Genomic DNA, 19,288 nt, shown 5'->3' with positions numbered 1-19,288 from the left:
AAGAGCCACTGTTCTCTTCCCTACTCCCTGCATGCAGTGACAGACTCCAGTGGCTTTAAGGGCAGTTTTCTTCCATTAGCTTTGCCACCCGGCTGGCCTCGTGTTACAGAGGGTCACATGGCAGCTTGGGACAGGGAGCACTCAAACCTGTGTAATTCCTGCAAGGGTAGAAGGGACTGGACTGACGAGGCTTCTCTAAGGTTAGCTGCATCCTGGAAGGCAGACAGGACTCACCTCAAAGTTCATGGAGATTGGGGGCCGAGCCCACTTCTTCTTGTCATTGGTGGGCAGCAGTTCAATCTCCGCACTGATCTGGGATTCCTTCATGCCAGCCATACGTTTTATCCTACCAGAGAAAGCCCAGAAGTGAGGAGGTGCCTGAGTTTATTCTCCCCTTCACTCCATGTGCTCAGGGCAGACAGGAGCACTAAACAGACTCTGCTTCCCCAAGCCCTGCCCCTGCAGCACCCCAGACCCAACACACACACTTACTTCCAGACAATGGCATTCTCACTGGCCTTGTACTTTGCCTTCCCTTTCATACAGATAACTTGCACTCCACTGGTATTCAGAGGCGTTGGGATCCGGACCTAGAAAGCAGAATCTGGTGAGCAGGAGCAAGGAGACTGTAGCCCGGGCACTCTGTGCAGTCTCAGGGGAAGACCGCCTGTCCTGGACCCCTTGGCCTTCTCCCTCCCATCTCAGGGCCCAGAGAACATCAGCTACCACAAGGCATCCTAGGCTAGCTCTCTGGTTTCTTGCTTTGAAGTCAAGGTTCGAACACACTTTCAGAATCCACAGTCAGCGAGGAACAGGGCAGAGCTCTTCAGTTCAGGCTGCAGGAAACCTGGCTAGTGTCAGGCAGATGAGCTCAGGAAGGACGCCAGGCTGGCCGGGGAGGTCTAGTTGCACCAGGCTCTGGACAGCCTAGCTTTGCAGCAGTAAGTCTTTCCCAGAAGGTGACCTAAGCTGCAAAGCCACCCTTAGCCTGTCTTACACAGCCCATAGCCTGCTGCCTGTCTGACATACCATCAGATCATGCAGACAGAAGAACATGAACTTTTCACAGTGGCCAAGACATTAAGTGAACAGTTGCTGCAGGGAATGAGGCCTCTACCAAGGTGGCTGTGCAAGTGAAAACAACTTCCATCTCCCTACTGTATGGCAGTTCCCTTCCACAGCACAGCAGCACCACGCATCTGTGGGGCATTCAGTTCACTCTTTTAGTCCTGTACAAGCCTGAGGACTCATCTGTGAGGACTCCATAGCAGGGGACATAAAGTAGAGGCACAATTCCCAGGCACAAGAGACCACAGGTTTTTATTCTCTTACCTCTATCTTCTGGGCCAGCAAGGAAGGTTTGAAATTTGATTTGATGACCACCTTCACTTCCAGCTTAGTCCGACCCACCTCCCGCACCAGGGGAATCACACGGAAGGGAAGGATGATGTCCTTAGTGGTTCGGTATCTGCAGGGATGGAAGCAACAGTGAACTCCGAGAAGGCGTTAACTCCCTTAGGGTCTCAGATTGTACCACCTTCCTAAAGAGACAGCCTCTGCATACAGGGAACAGCTTAGAAACATCAGCCAGAAACGGAGCCATCCCAGAAGGAAGCAGCAGTAAGATCTGTGCTGCCCTAGGGCAGTGATGGTTTATTGAGTCCCAAGTTTCATACCTGGTTCCTGCCAATGACCCTGTTCGAGGACACCAGTTTTAAGCACTAAAAAAACCCAGATACAGCAAGCTAAAGGGTAAGGAAACCCATATCCAACACCACGGTTGTGGCAAAGAAAACCATGCAGCTAAGCTTCTACCACATTTGTAACAGAAGGATTTGTGGGACACCCTACAGATTCCACTCTGAAAAGAAAGAAGGCAAGTGCATATTTGTTAGGTGCTCAAGGGCTGCAAGTCTGCCTGAGAGCAGCAACACTACTGTAGCAGCAAGCAGATGTCAACACCAGCCTGTTCATCCCTCACCACCGTACCTCATGAGCTCAAACTCTCCATCTGGCGGAATGAAGCTGATGCTCCTCTCAGAATCAAACTTGCTGAGCCTCACGCACTGGTGGAAAGTGCAGTCATCGATGGCGATTGACTGTTTGCCGCTAAAAACACAAGACACAGTTAAACAAATGCAAGCTGCAGCCCTGGTATCTTGGTGCAATCAAAGTCTGCGCAGGCAGAAACTACTCTACAGAGCATGTTGCCATCGCAGGTGTCCAGGAAATGGGGAGGCAGGGAGAGATTTAGGGGACAGCAGCCTCTTGGCTCAGACTTTCCTTGTTTCACCACCACAAAAATCACATTTCAGGAAGCTTGTTTGAAAGAATTCTCTCCCTCGTCTCCCCAAAGAGGAGAGAGATTAGAGGAGCACCCTTCTGTCATAGCCAGCAACACAATGCTTGGGTCTGCCTGCCAGCAGCACCTCAGTACTGCAAAGGCAACTCCGCTAGCCCAAGTCTTCTCGCAGCACAGTTCAAAGGAGAGAAAACACTTTCCTGTCCGCAAAGCTATCCCACTGCCACACAGCCAGGAGATGCCAGGTTCGGGGTCTTCCTGTTCAGAAGTTTCTTCACAGCTGTTGATCTTCACACTACTAGCAGGTGGTTTGATTCTGAACCGATTTGCCAAAGACCACAATATTATGCCATAAAAGTGCATCTCACTTCTAAAAGATCTACATAGCTACCATCTGTCCATCTAGGTGCACTAGCCTAACCTGCCAGCACTGAACTTGTGCTGGGTTCTAGTCTCTGAGCATACCTTCCTTGCTACAGGTCCTGAGGTCAGCCAAGAACTCCCAGCTACCGAGAGGGACCAGAAAATGAGAAGGCGGTAGCAACAGAAGAGGCAGCAACGCAGCATTGTGGTATCTAGACTGCCTCAACCTCCAGGAACAACAGGACAACCATGCAAGTGTGCTGAGATAGTATAAGCGCTACAGGCAGGTTCAGCTGTCCTAGGAACCACCATTACCTGCACAAATGGGAAGCAGACTGCCCCCAGGCTGACTGGCTGTTTAGTTACACAACCCAGTGGTGTAGTTTGTGCTTCATAAGTGGGAGTTAGTCTTTCCTAATCTGTTGCCCAGAAGACAGCCAACATTAGCTGACTAGTTCCTGTTCCTTTGGAACACTGCTGGGAAAGCCCTGCTGCCTAGCACTGCTCCAGGTCTCAGGCCGCATTACTCAGGGTTTGGTGTTGTCACATGCTAGATGCTGAAAAGCAATGGCAGCAGCTGTCCCATTTGGTCACCTCATAACTAAGTGCTTCTGGATAGTGACACCTCCAAGCTCTTGCCCACCAGAGAACCACCCAGCAAGAAACCCTGTCCATCTTGCTTCTGTAACTCAAGAAAATAGTACGTTTACAGGCAAAGGCACTCATGGCACAGAAGCTTTTGGACAGTGTTACTGACTCTTCAGAGGCCTACACAGATGACATTTTCACTAAAGTATATCCCCACTGGGCAGCCACCTGAGGCTCATCCATTTTACTAGCTAGATTCAGGTACAGGAAAGATGGCTTAAAGGTGACAGTGAAGTGATAACTCTTGGCTTGGCTCTGAGAGAAAAGGCAAATAGCAGCTCAGCTCCATTTACAGGAACCATCATGGAAAGTGTCTGAGATCCAAGTTACATGCACAAGTCACACAAAGCAAGAGACATGGGGAGAGCAGAGTGCACACACAGCTGAAGCATATTATCTACCTTCCCAATTCACTGGGGGTCAGCAAAAAAAAAAAAACCAACAAAACAACCAAGAGAAACACAGTTGAGTCACAAACAGTTAGTGAGAGAAAAGTGGCAGTCCCATTGCTTTTATCTCTTCACCCCAAGCAGGAAGGCTGGAAAATGCATAAGACCTGTTTTCAGCTTCAATGTGGGTACTGACTGAGGTGCAGCTGGGAAGGAAGGTAGCTGGGCTCCTGGAAGGGATAAGCCTCCAATCCACATGGCCACTGACCACCTGTATGTCAGCAGGAGGGGCTTTCCCCATATTAGTCTGTCAGCTGTTCTAGTTTGTGGGAACAGTCTGGGTAGAGCAGGCTACGGTCAGAGGAGTTCCTTTACTGTTCCTTGGGACCACTACTACTGCATCCTACGATTAAGTCTCTGCACCGACTAGAGCTGCTAAAGACACAAGCTCTGGGAGGATTCATCTGGGGGAAGTGTTTCCAGCTGCACGAACTCCACACTTAACACTATGTTTGAATCTTAATACTTGAAGAGCTCCTGGCGCTTGCCCATGTATAGCTGTGAAGTCAGACACCAAAGATGACATTCCCCCTGCTCACATTAGCCCTGCTGCAGAGAAGCCCTCTGTATTGATGCCCTCAGGCTGGTAGCCTGCATGACAACTGACCTACCCAGGGAAAAATTAGCAGTAATAGCTGAAGGGAAGAGATGAGCTTTGTCTATTAGATCAGAAAAGCTACTAAGTGCTACCCTTTTATAAGACTCCCTGATGGCAAGTGGCTTTTACCCCAATGCCTCTTACCTTTTCCCCGTTTCATCCGCAGTCCCTTTGCCCTGTTTTTCAATGACAATCTTGTCATTCATGCCAAACTTGCACTCTGGCATTCCACTCAGATAACTCTTCATCACCACTCTGCCAGAGACGTGGGCACTCAAAACCTGACCTGATGTAGAGAAGAGCGCAGTTCAGAACACTTACACAAGTCCCCACTCACAAACCTTGAAGGGGAGAAGGATGCCAACTCTACACCTCCTACTTACCCTGCGGGGACATCAAGAGATTCACACTCTCCAGCACATCAAGAAAGAGTTCGTTGCGACGATATTTGATCCCTTCACGTCTCCATCCAATCTGTCCAGTCACCTGGCTGGTGATCTGGGACTGCTCTTCCTTAGTCTGAAGGGAAGAAATGACATCTTAGACCTCTAGATAAAGACTAAGAAAGCTTCCTCTAAATTTAAGAGCAAGTGCTTGCCATTTATTACACACAACTGCTTTTGACACTTAAGATATGGGTGCCGTCACACACCCCATGATTTGGTCATTCTCTCCTCAATACAGCAAATCCTATGCCTAACTAAAAATTGGTCATAACAACACAGCAGGAAAGGTTCTTCCATTTTGTTAGCTAGTCCATTAGGCTACATCTAGGCACAGGGAGGCATGGGGTCCACCAAGGATGTTCAAATCATGTCTCAGACTGCCACATCAATCCATGTTAAGCAGAGAAGCAGCTTACAGGCCAGTTCACACTCTTATCCAACATGAAACCCTAGGGCCATGAGACAGCTGGTCCCCAAGGACTGCTTCTTAATGACTGCAGTCATTAGAGTTACACACCAACACTAACCTAACATGCATCTAACAGCGCCCAGGCTCTAAGCCTCCTAAGAGCACTAAGGATTGTGTTGAGAGGCGCAGGGAGATTTCCTACCTGATGCTACAGGCGGGGTCCAGTCACACGCAGAAAGTCAAGAAGTAGATGTATAGCAGCAAGTGTGGTGCACACAGGGTTAACAGGCAAGCACATCAATAGCAAGAAAAGGGAGGAAGGGAGAAAGAGGCAGGTTAGTCTTAAGGCTACCTCAGGACAGGAACAAAGCAGGCCAGCTCATCATTAATTAGGTAGTTAATTAGCACAAACAAGATGAGGGTCTTTGACCTTTAGCTCCCCTCAGGAAACCCAGCACTCCTAGCAATGAAATGGCTTTTCAGACTTGGCCCATTATGCACCACCCAAATACAAGGTAGAGCAGAGGGAGTGACAGGCCAAATACCACTCCCAGTAACGTTCCTACGCAGAGCAGACTCCTCATGTTGCCATTCCTAAAGCAGCCCTGGATGTTTACCATGGCACACACGCCCAGACCATGAGAAGTGTGAGGCACCCAGGACTGCCGGCATCTTAAGTCTGGGTCCCATATAAAATTATATCCTTGTTAATTCTGCCTCTTCCACCAGAACAACTGCAGAACACAGAAGTGGGTCCTGCCCCAGCAGCCTCGCATTGGGCCCACAGGGTGGCAGTACATGATCTCAGCTTTGAATCAGCAGTGGCTTGGTTTCACACATGCTCTTGCCACAGACATGGTCACTCCTTGAGCAAGCAGAGCCATTATTGTAACATCTAAGAGGCAGAGTTTTACACTCCCCTGGGAACTGCCTAGGTAAGTGCTCAATGCAGTACAAAGTACCTCCCTTGTCTGTCCCACAAAAAAGCCTCCTTATCTGCCTTCTTCAGGCTTAAGAGGAAGGAGAGGCACAAGTAGATAAAATACCCAGTTCTCAGGCTTTCAAAGGGACACTGATCATGTGCTGATGTTCCCATCTCCTGCAACAGCATCAGTGCCATGAACCTCTACTGGTCGCTACAGAAAATGACTGGATGGATCTGGAAGCAGCTGCCTGGGGAGTGCTGAAGCTGAGATCACCCAGCAGCATGAGCGTTCCCTAAGGGAGGGACTGAAGACACCTGGGTCTAAAATTTCTCAGGACTGGGAGCTTCCCTGAGCTGGACAAGTCAGCTACAATGGGACAAGAATATCCAACTTGTTGTACTCAGTTGCCAGCATGTTGACTAGGTTAAAGGCACAGCTACCAGCAGGCTTCCTGGGCTCTGGCAGCTGGTGGCAGTCCTCTCCTCACTTTTAAAAAGTACTACTAGAATTTTAGCACTATAGTACGCCTAAGGTTTGGGGCAACGCTGTAACTAAGAGTTGACCAACTCATACTCCCAGAAAGCACTTGGAGGGGAAGAAAATTACAAGATTCAGCTAGTTAATGAAGTCTGTACAGATGCAGACAGGATCTGAAGAGCGAGAACTGAGCACATGGAGCACAGCTCCACCTCGAGGTGTAAGAGCAGGTTTAGCCTCTGCTGGAGGAAGATATCTGAGCCAATGCCTGCATCAGTTCTGATACAGGACATCAGCATGCCCTGCAGTCCGGCTATTTGAGTAGTGGGCTACTTCATGGGTAGGGACTAGAAGTGAAACCATGCTTCACACCAGCACCTTCTAAAACCTGTGTGCTACACCACCCCATTCCCAGAGCACAGGGGCACTTCCCTTGGCAAGCAATGCAGCAATATCGGACCCACTTTCAAAAAAATAAAGCAGATCTTGTATTCCAAGATCACCAGCCCTGGAAAGACCACTGTAGCCATACAGGGTGGGCATTCAGAGGGCAGCAGCTCAGTATGCCTCAAGTCTTTCATTGAGAACAAAGTCAAAAAGTTGAGCTTGGAAAGTCTGCCATAACTGTGGATTTTGCTCCTTAAATTCAGGAGGACACAAGCCCAAGGAAAGCACCATCACAAACTAAGCAGGGATAAGGGAACATGGATGACAGACCACCCCGTCCCAGATTTTGGCCCAATGTACTGGCTGTAAGCAAAGGAGAAGGCTAGATGTACCAGAGTAGAGAGCAGACAAGGAAATATGGCAAGTACTGTTTCAATTGTTGCCCCTGCCACGCTGTGCCTGGAAAGGATATTTCTGCTTTTTGAACTGGGCTGCACAAACTTCCAACACAGAGCAGAATAACTGCTTACTTATGTAAAGCTGAAGTCCAACTCCTCTTTGTAAGGGAAAGACTAAACCTGCTGTTGAATGAAGCAAGATGCTGTGACAGTGGTTTGCACACAAACAGCATAAAAGTTTGTTTTAACAGACAAAAGCAAAAAAAAAGAGCTAGGGAAGGAAGTGAGGGTGGTGGTTAGTTTTGAGTTTTCCTAGGAACAAGAGCTGACTCAGCTATCTTGAGTGCTGACTGCCCAAAATGTCAGATTGCAGAAGGCCGGAGTGATTTACACTAGGGCTTGGGGTGGGGGACTGAGACCGGATGCACTCACATCTGGCCTCTGATATATGCGTGCCCTCTTGCAAAACGCTGTTTGCTGTTCTAGCAGGAAATAGGTTGCTCAGGGCAGCTTCTCTCTCACCTCCTTCTTGAGAGATGCAGCTAGTCTTGCTACTAGATTAAAAGTTTAAAAAGGAGTTCTTAGGAAGTCAGTGCTGATGAAGAGTTGAAACGGAGCCTCCAGAGACTTTGACCTCTGCTTATCCTTAACAAAAAGTCACCAGGCAGGCTCTTGTTTAGCACTTTGCTTCTGTTTGTACCTTGGGGCTGAAGTTTCACCCAGATCTCTGCTGCAGACAGCTTCAGTACAAACTGACTCCCAGCTTTTCTCCTGACTCACCTGCTACACAGGGGAGAGGACTGAGTTTTAGGCTAAATCCTCATTATGAGCTGCATAGCTGTGTCAGATGGACAAGGTGAGCAATATTCCTTGGGGACATGAGAAACAGTGACTATAACAGCCCTTTGGTTTCAGAGGTTGAGCATGAGCTGTCCAAGATGGGAAGCCTAGTTTTGAAGACTGTAGCCTGGAGTAGGATTAGAGCTAGTTTAACACACATTCCCAAGAGCAGTCCAATTAAGTGGCTTTTTCCCCAGGTGCCCTTTATCTTCTACCTCCATGTAAGTTTTGTTGCAAGGGCTAATACTGCGCCAAATGTACAGTAGAGATTCTCATCTCTAACATGAGAAAGCTCAGACTGTACTGATGATAGTCTGAAAAGACGTGACAGGCAGTGACAGAATAACATCAGCTTCCTGACAGCAAGATCCACAAGGCTGAAGAATACTTCATTACAAGGCAGGCATGAAATCCTGACAGCTCAAAGCTCTAAAGGCTGGTGGAGAACAGACCTGCTCAGCGAGATACACACACAGAATTTCTGGTTCAGCAGGTAGATTTGTTTATCCTCTGTCAGAAGCTGACACAGAGCAGAGCCTGAAGCCAGCAATTATTTACATGCAAGGGACTGGCATTATCCTAGCTCAGGGCCCTTCCTCTTGCATCTTACCATGCGCCAGGGAACATGAGGTCACACGAGTGCAGAGACACCAAGAACAAGATGCCACTGAGCTACATCCCTGCCAGGTGTTCTCAGTCTACTCAGGCACCTCCACTCAGCACAGGTCAAATGGTTAGTCAGTAATTAAGACTGTACTTTCTTGAACAGGCTTACAGAAAATTGATCAGCAGATCAGTGCTGAACCCCAAATTCCTCTGGTTACCTGACTCTTGATGCCTTGCTGAGTGATGAAGGTCTTCAGGGCCCCTGTTTCAGAGTTCTGAGGATAGCCAAAGTCCAGGATTTCTACAGAAGGGTAAAAGAAGGTTAGTTCAGAGCTACAAGGTATAAACATGCCAACCATGCTAACCATTCCTATAAGGAGAGAGACAATTAGTACACAGACACTGCTTACATGTTAAATTTCTGGATAAGTTGCTGGAGTGTTCCTTACCAAGAAAAAAGAAACAGCTTTGCTAAATTGACTTCCCTGTGCAATATTTTGGAGAGGAGGGGTGATGGAAAGCTGTCCAACTGATGAATCTGCTGGTTTTTAAATATAATTGCACTTCAGGACTAAGTATCAACTAGACTAGCCATGTGCACAGGGCACACCGAGGAGTTTTTCCAAAAACATCCAAGGGACAATAAAGAGGGTTTATTCAACAGCAGAACAATCTATCTTTGCAGCATTTTCTTTAGGTTTTGATTTTCGTATGAAGATGTAATAAAAGTCAAAACCTAAAAAAGTAACAGCAGAGTAGTGGCACTGCAGGATAATCAGTGTGGGGGAGAAACAGATGTTAACTACAGACAGCTACTGTACTTAACACCCACTCCCCTCAAAGAGGAGGGGAACAACCCACAAGAGATCTAGAAGGGAGAGAAGACCACTAACATGAATGCTGAGTAACACCACACTGGCAGGTTTTGATCGCACTGTGCATACTAGAAGACAGCAGCGACTGACCAAAGCAGAGAAACAGCAGTCTCTTGATCTGCCCAGAGGGAACAGAGAACCCATCAGTCACTACAACCCTTGGCTAAGAATCCCAGGACACACACACATGGTGCCTTGTCTGGAAACAAACTGAAGCATAACTAATACAAAGTGCTCATGTTATGTGAAACAGGGACAGCTCAAGGGCAATCTCCACAGGCAGGCTGATATCACGAGCAGCTGAAGGGACTCTGTATTATTATTCTATAGCGAAATTTGGCACTGTATCACTGGAGGAGGTAGGGCTGGAACAGAGCAGGTTGGGTTTTATCGATTTCCTTCTGTCTCAGAACTGCCCCCAGGAGGCAACCCAAGAGTGGCAACCAACTGCAGCCGGGGGTGACTGCTACCATACAGTGTTAGAGCCACCTGGACGCTAGCTGGGATGGCTGGCCTTAGGGGTGCTAATGACAGCCCTCTTTATATACCTCAGTATAATGATAGTCCTACATCTACACAGGATCCACTCAGAAGCTGGGGTCCAGTACCAGCTGCCTCATTTATACAAGTACACAGCTCCCAGCACTTCAGCAAAGTGAGCCACGTTCCACACAAGGCTATGGGCTTGAGATGTTATCTACACTTACAGCACAGGTGGCATTAGAAAGCAGAACAAGTAATTTTGAACTCAGTCACACATATTAAAAATACTTCAAGGATTATACTACATCAAACTAAGCTAAGGGTTTTAGAATGACCAAGTGCAGTATCACATAACAGATAAGGGAAACATCTCACCATCCAGTAGCTCATAGATCAGCACAAAGTTGTTCTTTATGTTCTCCTCACTGATCTTCCCAAAGTAGGCAGTCATCACGTCACACATCTTGTAAAGAAACTCGAATACCATGGCAGCGTTGACATTCTGCTTGGTGACAGCAGCCAGCCAGATGTTGGAACGTTTGACATGGAAGAAACTCGTGCGGGCGATGTTGGTGACAGGCGAGCGTACCTGCTGCCGTGCGTGGATGACATTGACACGGAAGGCGTCGACGGCATTCCGCCTGTGAGATCATCACCAGAGATAAGTTAGCACAGCATACGAGAAAACAAGCTGGCTGCACAGTTTTGCTTATGCAATTACAGACACTGAACTACGTACACCAAGCTCACTTAGGAAGGGTGCCTGGGGATGTCTCCAAGAGGGAGAAGTGAAGGCTCTGAGCAGAGTTAGACGTTGAATTCTGCACAAACGAAAGGAGAGACAGAGTGCTACTGGTCTCTAAGGAGCTTTGGACTACAGTGCAACTGTAGTCAGAAGGAGAAGCTAACCTCCATCTGGAGTCAGACGGCAAAGGAACTTTCCCTTCAATTAATTTTGCTAGCACTCCCGATTGATTGCCATAGCTGGGAACACACTAGCAGCTTATGGCTCAAAGAAGAGCCCAGTTTTGACCAAACACCTAGTTACTGTCTACTCTGCATGCCCAGGCCTTCATACTGTTGCCCCAAATCAAGCTGTAGTCTCCCAAGATATTTGTCGACTGCAGTTCCTCCCAGACATACCACTGAGGAAACACCAGCAAAACCTACTCAGGTCATCTGACAGAAGTCAGTGCCCAGGTATACCACGAAAAGGAGCTTTAGTTCTCAAATCCACCTTACCTCCATACCCCAGGCACCATGGAGGGCAGGCTCAAAACAGCAAGCAGGATTAGGAACATTTTTGGCTTTCCAGTTACACACATCCTCTCAAGCCTGCTAGGCTTCAGACCAAGTCTCCTGCACATGGACCTAGGGTCCCCACAGTGCAACGTGCTACTAGCACTGCATTACATGCACTGGATGATCCAGTACCATTTATGGCAAAGATGTTCTGCACAGTGCCAAAAAGGTGCTGTGCAAGCTTCCCCTAGCTGCTGCCATCTTTAATCCAAACTGTCTGTACACTAGCGACAGGGAACAAATCCCTCCTGGGTGAACAGGGATGTCCAAGTGGCTTTCTGGATGCCAGCTCTTCCACACTAGAGTTTCCTTATCCCATAGCTACAAGTCAGGATAAACTCCCCAAATTAAGTTAAAATCCACCAATCCTAAGAACACAGGAAGGAAGCCTGAGTGCTTTATATGACAAGACCAAGACTTAATAGTCTACACACCAAGCCAAGACTCATCTAGTTGTGCTTTATTACTCATATTCTTAGATACTATGTAGAACAGGGGGTCTTCTGACTGCAGCATCAAGGCCATGGTACTGATTATGCAGAACCATGTTTGAGAGCAGACAGTAATAATATCCTCACAAGCAAGGATACAGGAATACAAATGCTCGTAAGCATTGAGGGTTGTCAACAACCCAGCAGACACTTCCAAGTTTGAAAACAAAGGATATTCAGAGGAACATATGCTACCCCAGCAGGTGTTTGCTCCTTGAAGGTCTGGGTACATATGTAGAAGCTTCATCAGTAAACACGCTCCCCCATAAGCAAAATTCTGGCCTTCAAATACTTCTCAGGTTTTATTGCCCCAGAAGGTTTGCAAGTTTGAGTTAAATTAATATTTCATTTCTACCTTAGTTTTTCCATAAGAAAGTAATTTAATCTACTATAAAATAACAATATCTAAAAGCCCCATTCCTCCCCTCCAGTAAGCCTTGCAAGGAAAGTTCAGCTTGTTCTGGAGCGTTAGCCCTCCCAGCCTCAAGTTCTAACCCGCTAGAACTAGTACCAGAACCAGCAACCAGACTGGTGCATGCTAGAGGAGAAGCCTCAGGTCAGTGAAGCTTTTCTAGCCCACCTATTGCCCACTGTGCAGTGCCAGTCATGGCCTACCACGCGTCTCTTACCTATTGCTACAGCAGCCAATGAGATGGGATGGACAGAAATGGCGCCAGCGGAGAAAGGAGGAGTGACAGCAACAAGAGAAAGGGTTAGAAACACACACACAAGGCACAATGAATCCAAAGAGATAAGGAGAGACCAAACAGCACCCCCTCCCCCTGCTCCTGGGCACAAAAGGTCAAGGTGGTATTGGATGGACAGTAACAAGCTATGGCAGCAATGAAGCCCTCGCAAGGCACAATGCTGACATGCCGTGGTCAGGCTGCCAGCGTGGACAGACTTGTGTTTGACTGAATTTTAGGGCTAACTGGGCATTTAGTCCAGATGAGCTGCATCCGTATCACATCAGTGATACCCAGTCTGCTCTGCTAATACATGTAGCAGGCCTTGGAGGGGAAAAGCCCCAAAGCCTCAATCTGAGGCATTGCCTGAGGACCACAGAGTATCAGGTATCTTCTTCCCAGTCTGCCTCAGAAGAGTGCTGCAAGTCGGAGCGGGTATTTCTGTGACAGTACTCTCATTTGAAGCTGTTAGGGTTGATGCTTTCTGGTTTGGTCCAGCCAACAGGAAATACAGCAAGTTCGATAGAGCTGGAGTTCATCTGGAGAGATATGGCACATCCTGCAGATTCAGACACTGCTCTATCCAGCTTGCACTTTTTCCTTAAGGATCAAGAGCCATGAAGCCAAAGTGATGTATTAGAAGCTCAGAAACCAAATGCCTATTACACTTAAAGTGCATGCAGTTTGTCACGTAAGCTGCTCAGTTTCAAATAGCTTATTTTTATTAAATAGCTACATTCTTAAATGCAGGTAGGTTCTCCCAATGACTATGTCACTGAGGAACAAGGCACTTCAAGATCAGAGTGGAGCCCTCCATGGTATCCTGAATTAGATGCAGAGTGGTTTGCTTTTTTTTTTTTTAAGAGGCTGCTTATGCATGCAGCTAGCTGCTGTATGGACAGATGCACTACATGCACTAAAGCCATTCTAAGTTGCAAGCAAACAAAGTCCAAGTTTTGTGGTACTTCTGCCTTTAACGAACTCAAGGGAAGGGTTTCTTCATTGACCATCATTTTGCTCATTAACATTTGAGCTAGTATGTGCTTATTTAGACCCTTAAATTGTGCAAGGGGAGGGGTTCTCATAACCACAGATAACCTTTAATCTCTCCCAACACATAGGTTGAGGCTTCAGAATGCCAAAGGCAAGTGCCAAGACCAAGGAGTCTTAAGCATCATTGCCCAGAGCCCACATGAAGACAGGCAGCAGCTATGCTGATTTCCCAATCAGCCTACCTCCCAACAAGCTGGATGGGCTCAGCCCTCAGCACTTCAGATGTATCATTTAGGAATTAAAACCTGTACTGTGTTCTAGAAATCTATCACCTGGTTGGTTGGAGACATAACTCCTACAGAGTTGAGTACAAGCTACAGTATCATGGCTATTCCTTTCTCTACCTCCCTCTGAAGGTTAGGATACTAAAAGCTTTTAAGCAGACCTAGTATTGATGCTAGTGTTCAGAATAGGAAATGGCAGATATACAACTCCACTTGCCTGCTATAGAGCTGAAGATTCTCAGTTACTTGATTACACCACAAGATGAGACATAACCATTTTAAGACAACTTATAAGGTTACACATCTAAAAAATTCCAAACCAGTTGAAGGCCTGTTTCAGAAGGAATCCAACACCTTGGGGAACAAGCTTGGTTAAGAGCCAGCACCAGCTCCACCTAAGTCACAAGACTGACACTTTCACAAGAACTGAATGGAGGATTTCACTCAAGGGAGCACTGACTCCTGAAGTCCTAGAGAAAACACTTGAATCTTTCTGGCACCTTTTGCCAAATGAAAAAGTTAAGATAGGATCAGGCAGGAAATCCCATTTTCTAGTTTTGCCTGGCCAGCCGGCAGGAAGTACTTTAGCATGTACTGAAGACAAGTCACTCACTTCACAAGAGGATTGAGCCAAGACAAAAAGCTGTATAAGATCACTACATTAAAAATAACTACTTCACTCCCCAGTTTACATCTCCACAGCCAGAATGCCATTTAAATTAAAAGGCCTTCTTGAATAAACATCAGTTCAAGCATAATCCTTTATGCTTAAAGCACTTTAAGTGCTTTAAGTTTGCAAGCCACAAAAAAAAAAAGAATTGCCAGAAACTGCAGTAACAGTGTCCTTAGCCCGCCCCCCCCCCCCCCCCCAACATATTCTCAAAATTTATCTGTAATCCAGACTGGCTTGGCTCAGTCACTGTGATACCCATTCATAAGGGAAACTTTACGAAGTCAGATCTGGCATATGAATTGCTCTGAAGAGCTTCAGCTAACAAGTATTCAAAACTGAAACGAGTTAGTACAGCAGAGGAGAGGCAAAACTTTGTAGCCAGCAGTTTTCTGCTTCAGAAATACAATGCTTCCTTGGCTCAGCTCTGTGTGGAAGTCCTGGAATAACTTAGTCAACCTTAGGACAGCTACTTTACTCTGCCTTAGTTGATTTAGAACAAGCCAAGAGATTTAAAGCTCATTAGGTGAGGCCTTATTACAGACACTGTTGACTGCTACTCCATCAATGAAACAGTGCAAGCCTTGACTAGCTACTAGTTCTACCTCAACTTTTAACCTCCACTAGGCAATCCATAACCAGAAAGGACATGCTCTTCAGGCTACAGCAGTCTGAAGGCAGACTGGCTTGACAGTTTTTTCGTAATTCACGGCAACAAGTTATTTCACAGCATATCCTACCACTATTGATTGTGGAGACCTGGTACAAACTATTTTTTCCTAAACTGGCCAGAAGAATCTCTCTCACTGGACTTTGAATTAACACCTACCACAGCCCTACTTCCATTAGCTATGTTTTGACACTGTTAACTTCAATTACTAACTTCCACCTAATGCCTAACACTAATGAAGACACACTAGAAAGAATAGTTGTGCAAGAAAGCCACTTAAGGTTTTCAGTCCAAGCAGCATCATCACTTGACATCGGGTTCCTTGTAACACTATCTATTGCCTATAAGACACCAAATTTTTAGTAAGGTCCCTTCTGGGAACTAGCAGCCTAAGGATTGTACAGATGCAGTCTAAGTCAGCATCATAACACTTGTTTGAAGTGCAACAAGACACCTACAATCTACTGAAGGCTTTCAGTGCTTCCCACAACTTTAATTACCCAATAATGTAAGCTTTTCACATACAAGGCTGCCATACAAAGTTGGGGAACAGAATGCCAACTTTAAGTGTACAGCCATGGTTACTATGAGACTGCTTGCAGACATAACTTTCCAAGACCATAGACAGTCTTCTGCATGCCTGCATTTGATGCTAGACATCTGTGTTTGAAACTAATTCAGAGCCCTGGTTATAGTGCATGGCAGACAGTTCCCACAGTACTGCTCCTGTAAAGTTTTAACGATTACAGTGAGGCTGGTAGACTCCCACAGTGGCAGTCCATGTTGCTGAAGCATTTAGAGTAGCAGCCAGATCTCTACCATTCAAAAGAAAGTCCCAGGTTTGCCTGCAGGCCATCCTTTACTACCATCTGTAGGTGACCAGGGCTTAACAAACTCTTTTTCTGAACTAAGCCTAGAGCAGCAAGTTAAGTTGCAGTCTTACATGCATGCACAGCTAATGCAGAACAAAGCAGCTCTGGGTTGTTGTCCGCACCAAAATGAGACAGAAATGCAAAGACCAGGGATGCAACAGAAGCACTTACCCAATGTCATCCCGGTAGACTCGAGAGATTAAAACCTCTCCTTTGTGATTATAGATGAATAAGCCTCCGATCATGATGGAACTTCAGTCTTCTCTTCCCATGTTGCTTAAGACCTGAAGCAAGAGAGGGCATATATCAGTAGGCTGCGTGGCAACAAGCAGTACAGCAGGCACAGACTTTGACACCTGCTGGCTACTAGCCAGGGCACAGACACCTTTTGTCACATACATCCTCAACCAGAAGACAATTATTACAATACCTGTGGTGGTGAGGACCTAATAGCACACATCTTGATGCCATAATGTAATGAACTGGCAGCAGAGTTCATTACTGGAGTAATGAACTCCAGCAGACTGCAGGGAGGGACAAGTGGAAGGCATGCTCAGAGATATTCCTGAAAGTCTAATGGTGTGGGCTACTTCACCTAATTTATCATTACATCTGGCCAGGCTAGCACATGGCTGAGGCCCAGTAGGGCAGCTAGTGACTCGGGAGCAGCTTGGATGCTGGAAGTGACTGCCTGCCTCATGCTTACATCCTGGAGAGGAGAGTACAGAGCTCCTTACTTCTAAAAGACTATTAGAAACAGTGTTCTACTCTGGAGGGGAGGGAAGTAGCCTTACTGCTGCAGTTACAGATTATACTTTTTGATCTGCTGGGATTTTATATGGAAAAGTGTGTGTTCCCAATGCACAGTACAGACTGTATGTACCATGACAGACCTACACCCCCTAACTACATGCCAGTCTCTCCAGATCAGCATTCCCTTGTGTTTGCTGCAGAACTGCCCCTCTGGGGCACATGATAACAAAGACTCAACGAGGAAGCCCACCGGGAACCAAACAGCCTTGTTCCAGACCTAAGGAGCCACCACAGGAATCCTGACAGAGGCCTAGCTGAGTGACTGCCTGAGCTTGTCTGAAGCAACTCAAGAGCTTAGGTCTAGGTCAGTACATACAGCTACCATGCATCCTATAACACATGAGGTTCTGAATGTGACTACAATTTGTAGCCAGGACTGAAGATTAAAATTAGCACTGAAATAGATGCAGGCTTACTTCTCATTCCATTCATCAGCATGGATGGATCAAGCCTCAAGTCTGAAGCAACTCAAGAGCTTAGGTCTAGGTCAGTACATACAGCTACCATGCATCCTATAACACATGAGGTTCTGAATGTGACTACAATTTGTAGCCAGGACTGAAGATTAAAATTAGCACTGAAATAGATGCAGGCTTACTTCTCATTCCATTCATCAGCATGGATGGATCAAGCCTCAAGTATTAGTAGTATCTGGCCTATCCCCTGAATGTGAGAAAAAACACAGGCCTGGAACTACAAGCAAATCAAAGACCCTTTATTTCTACTATAAAGTGTCTATCTCCCCAATGACCAAGATGCAAATCAGATTAAATTCTTAGGCTTTTTGCACACAGTTCACACAAGTGTTTGAGATGTCACCAAGCCTATCACTGTACAGCAGGGGGTTCTTAGCAGCAAGTACACCCTGGTTTATTACCACTTTTACAAAAGCCTAGGAAGACTGCTGAACTTAGACAATGATTACACAGTAGCAACCATTCATCTAGTTGGTCCAGAAATTCAGCCTTTCTAACCGTTATGTTTGCAGATAAGGATTATTTAAGCAGCATCTTGATAAAATTCAACGCAGATCTGCTTGGGATCATAGCTGCCTAATAGTACAGGCTGCATTAATAACTAGATACAGAGAGCTAGCAGTTGCCATTAGTCAGGTAAGCTCTTTAGACAACAGCTTATTCAGAGTATTTCTTATCCACATACCAGCAACAGTGCCAGCTGTGAGACCAAAAGCAGCTCACTGGTTTAATAAAGCAAAGTGGGATGGGGAACTGCTACAGTACATGTGGAGTCTATATATTGTTATGTTTAAACTGCTTTCACAGCTTGGAATTAATGTCTTCAGCAAGAGTCCTCAGACCTAATTTCTAGCATCTTGCATTCAAGATGTATGGATACAGCATAAAAGATGATCAAAGGAATGGGGTCATCCTAGTTACTTAAGCTAAGCTACTTGATCTTAGGCATCTGGAGTGCTTGTTCAAAAATAATTTTTATACAGCAACGTTACAGCCTTTGCTGATCCCTAGCAGCAGTATTAACACTTCAGAGTCTGAACTGAGAGCAGCCTGGCCACGAGGTGCCATTGGAGTGGAGATCTCAACCAGGAGCCACTTTGATTGGCGGCTAGTGCCTCAGAAGTTACCCTCTTAAACAGCTAATCTTCTCTTTCTTCAAAGGAAAATTGTTTTGAAGAGAACTACAAAGCTGGTAGACATTACTGAGGCAGAAGACAGTTCAATTTTATTTTTTTAAATACATGGCTACTTTACCAGATCCCATTCCTGTAGTCATATGCATTCCTATTCACTTAGGTTTAAGTCATAATACCCACTCTAGCAACTGCTTGGTTGGCTTAGCCCAGAGAAGAGCACTACAAATACGATAGGGCAAGCCTCATGTGGTCATGAAGGTCTTGGGATGATCGCATAGGTATTTCTCAGCTCTGGCACTGCAGAGCATTAGATAACCAACCATCTCCACACTGCTGTTAGGGTGTGTTAGCCTACACTCACTTGTCTGGGGTGGGTGGAAAGGATAGGGAGAGGCTAGCCTAGAGACAGGCGCTGACAGTGAACCGATTATGTTGTTTGTTCAGGAACACAGCAAAAATTAAGTTAAAATGACCTGGCCTCAGATCATCTCAAAGGTCAGGAAAAAAAGAATACAAAAGCAATACACACATCAGAGGGACAAAAGGACTTCCAGGCTAAAAGCCTGGAGTATTAAGAGTAATGTATCCTCTAAAAAGTTATGTTCAAGAAACTAAAGCAGCTGCCTATTTGAAGGAACTACTGCAGATGTGAGTTCTGTGCTCAAACAAGATTTATAGTGCTGCCACT

The 19,288-nt window shown here is 46.2% G+C and overlaps 1 protein-coding gene across 2 annotated transcripts in view; it reads right to left on the bottom strand.

The window, feature by feature from the left end:
* The window catches only part of AP2M1 (adaptor related protein complex 2 subunit mu 1), a 29,912-nt gene that overhangs the window by 1,232 nt on the left and 9,392 nt on the right, over positions 1–19,288 (bottom strand). For both annotated transcript variants that reach the window (XM_076341232.1, XM_076341231.1), the window contains 9 exons: positions 16,347–16,459; positions 10,583–10,848; positions 9,068–9,150; positions 4,744–4,879; positions 4,505–4,646; positions 1,990–2,109; positions 1,333–1,468; positions 493–590; positions 235–346 (listed from right to left, as the gene is read on the bottom strand). In XM_076341232.1, the coding sequence (XP_076197347.1) occupies positions 235–346; positions 493–590; positions 1,333–1,468; positions 1,990–2,109; positions 4,505–4,646; positions 4,744–4,879; positions 9,068–9,150; positions 10,583–10,848; positions 16,347–16,420 (1,167 nt within the window). In that variant the 5' untranslated portion in view covers positions 16,421–16,459. The remainder of the gene's footprint in view (positions 1–234; positions 347–492; positions 591–1,332; positions 1,469–1,989; positions 2,110–4,504; positions 4,647–4,743; positions 4,880–9,067; positions 9,151–10,582; positions 10,849–16,346; positions 16,460–19,288) is intronic.

The sequence above is a fragment of the Aptenodytes patagonicus genome, chromosome 6 (genome assembly GCF_965638725.1).
Source record: "Aptenodytes patagonicus chromosome 6, bAptPat1.pri.cur, whole genome shotgun sequence".
NCBI classification, from domain to species: domain Eukaryota; kingdom Metazoa; phylum Chordata; class Aves; order Sphenisciformes; family Spheniscidae; genus Aptenodytes; species Aptenodytes patagonicus.
The sequence above is the reverse complement of the archived record's forward strand: the minus strand, read 5'-3'. Positions and strand labels throughout refer to the sequence as shown.